The sequence below is a fragment of the Monopterus albus genome, unplaced genomic scaffold (assembly GCF_001952655.1).
Source record: "Monopterus albus unplaced genomic scaffold, M_albus_1.0 scaffold109.1, whole genome shotgun sequence".
NCBI classification, from domain to species: Eukaryota; Metazoa; Chordata; class Actinopteri; order Synbranchiformes; family Synbranchidae; genus Monopterus; species Monopterus albus.
Window position 1 is genome coordinate 137,355 of NW_018127989.1, and position 2,251 is coordinate 139,605.

At 40.4% G+C, this 2,251-nt stretch overlaps 1 protein-coding gene across 1 annotated transcript in view; it reads left to right on the top strand.

Moving 5' to 3' along the window:
- The window catches only part of LOC109966326 (obscurin-like protein 1), a 26,612-nt gene that overhangs the window by 22,473 nt on the left and 1,888 nt on the right, over positions 1–2,251 (top strand). The window contains exons 17-20 of the mRNA XM_020611082.1: positions 89–242; positions 792–953; positions 1,238–1,342; positions 1,479–1,745. Of these exons, the coding sequence (XP_020466738.1) occupies positions 89–242; positions 792–953; positions 1,238–1,342; positions 1,479–1,745 (688 nt within the window). The remainder of the gene's footprint in view (positions 1–88; positions 243–791; positions 954–1,237; positions 1,343–1,478; positions 1,746–2,251) is intronic.

Sequence of the window (2,251 nt, forward strand, 5' to 3'; positions counted from 1 at the left end):
CAGCAGGAGTTGTTTGAACTAATTGCCCTGAACTAATTGCCCTAACTGGAAAATAAGTTTTGTTTGATTGTTTGTTTGTTCTTTTCAGAATGGGGTTGAGATGAAGCCTGGCAAAGACTTACGCATTTATGCTATAGGAAGAAAACGCTTTCTTCAGATCATGAAATGTCATGTCAGTGATTCTGGCAGGTATACCTGTGATGCTGGAGATACTACTACATCCTGCACTGTGGAGGTTTATGGTAAATTCTGCTGTTTAAGTTACAGACACAGCCACTGGTTTTACAGTGGTGTGACATTATAGCATGGGATGACTGTCAGAGTAACTAAAAGCAGTATTTTGCTCTCATTTAGTGTTATTGGAAGTAGTAGCTGCAGCTGTTACCATAGTACTACCAGTAGTACAACAGCAGTAGTATTTATTATAATATGCATACTGTTGTGATGACAAATGTGTTACGGCACTGTTTTAAAAATATGAACTGCATTTACAAAGGAGATATCCCTGCATGTTCAACCTGCCTTTGAGCTTAGAAAGTAAAGCACAGCACTGCCATTTGCCTAGGAATCAAACCTCAAACCTCTGTGTAAAAACATGTTTGTATTGTCAGTTTAATTTTATACATTTACAGTATTTTTGGGAGGTGAATAATCATAGCACAGACTCCAGTTCTGGCAAGAAAGAAGCAAGAAATTTCATCTTCAAAATCTCTCTCTTTTTACCTTTTTAAATCTGATTATGTTAATGATGCCTGTTGCAAATAGTTTTTTAATGCTGTTTCTTCTGGCAGAGCGTGAGCTGCTGATCCTGCAGGGCCTTAAGGATCTGCACATCCAGGAAGATCAGAATGCTGTGTTTCTTTGTGAAATCTCAGTGGAGGACGTGCCAGGAGAGTGGTACAAAAATGGGGAGAAGATACAACCCACCAGCAGCATCAAGATCCGCCAAGAAGGTCAGCACCAAAGTCATGAATGTGTAATTCACAGTCCTAAACATTTCTTTGTGCATTGTGACAAGACTGAAGTGAAGTGACAAGACAGAAGAACAGCCTCATGGGCTACTCTACACCATGCAGACCTATTTTAATAGACGACCTAAAGAAGAGACATATGTAAATAACATCCGATAAATGGAAATGGAAAAAAACGATGTGTCTGGAATTGTTTATCTTTAGCCAGTAGAATGGAGCCACTTATAGGTTCTTTAGCCCTTTCATCAATTTTCTTCTTATTTCAGGGACCAAACATTTTCTTCTCATGTGCAATGTGCGAGCTGAGGACTCTGGACAGATCAAGTTCGTTGCCAGACATGGTGAATCTTTTGCTTACCTGGAGGTGAAAGGTACTGTAATAATACAAAAATCCTGTTAGGGGTTTCAAAGTATGTGTACATGCTTGTTCATGAATAATACCAGCCTATTACAGTCATCAAACATACCTTATGTCCTAAATTGAAACTCTTATTTCTTCCTTTTCAGAGCTTCCTGTCAACATTGTTAAACCTCTGCAGGATAAGACTGTCCTTGAGAAGACCCGTGTGATTCTAGACTGCACGGTGTCCAACCCCAGATGCAGTATCCGCTGGTACAAAGGCAGCAATGTCATACTGCCCTCAGGGCGCTTTGAGATCTGCAGTGAAGGTTGTTATCGTAAACTGATCATCCAGCAGGTGGCGCTAACTGATGAGGGCACGTATAGTGTGCAGGTGGGAGAGTGTACGTGCTCTGCAAGACTCACAGTGGAAGGTAAGAAAATTCATTAGTTTAAAGCCAGACACTTTTATTTTGTTGCGAGCTTGTAATCTTTGTAAAACCATACAGTCCAGTAGTGAGCCTGCCTGTCTGGTGACACAAATGAAGCTTTTTTATGTGTGGTATCTACTGCATTAATGTCCTTGTTATTGGTATGTGTTTGATATTGACAGTCCTATGCAAAGTAGAGGTAGTAGTAACAAATGCTAGGAGTGATGTACTATGAAGTATGAGCAGTATCTACAACCACGGGAGCAGATCTCATACGTAACCTCAGAGCTCCATCTACTGGCAAAGCAAAACTTCTTCTTCTCTTAGGAAAGTAACGTTCTTGTGGACTTACACAGGAAACTCAAAGCATTCACTTACATCATCCTTGACATCATTTCATTATTTAGTAGTTCATCACTGACAGCAGCAGCTGTGGTCAAACTTGGACTAGGTTTTTAGGTCGAAGACGTTTCACCTCTCATCCAAGAGGCTTCATCAGTTCTGACTGA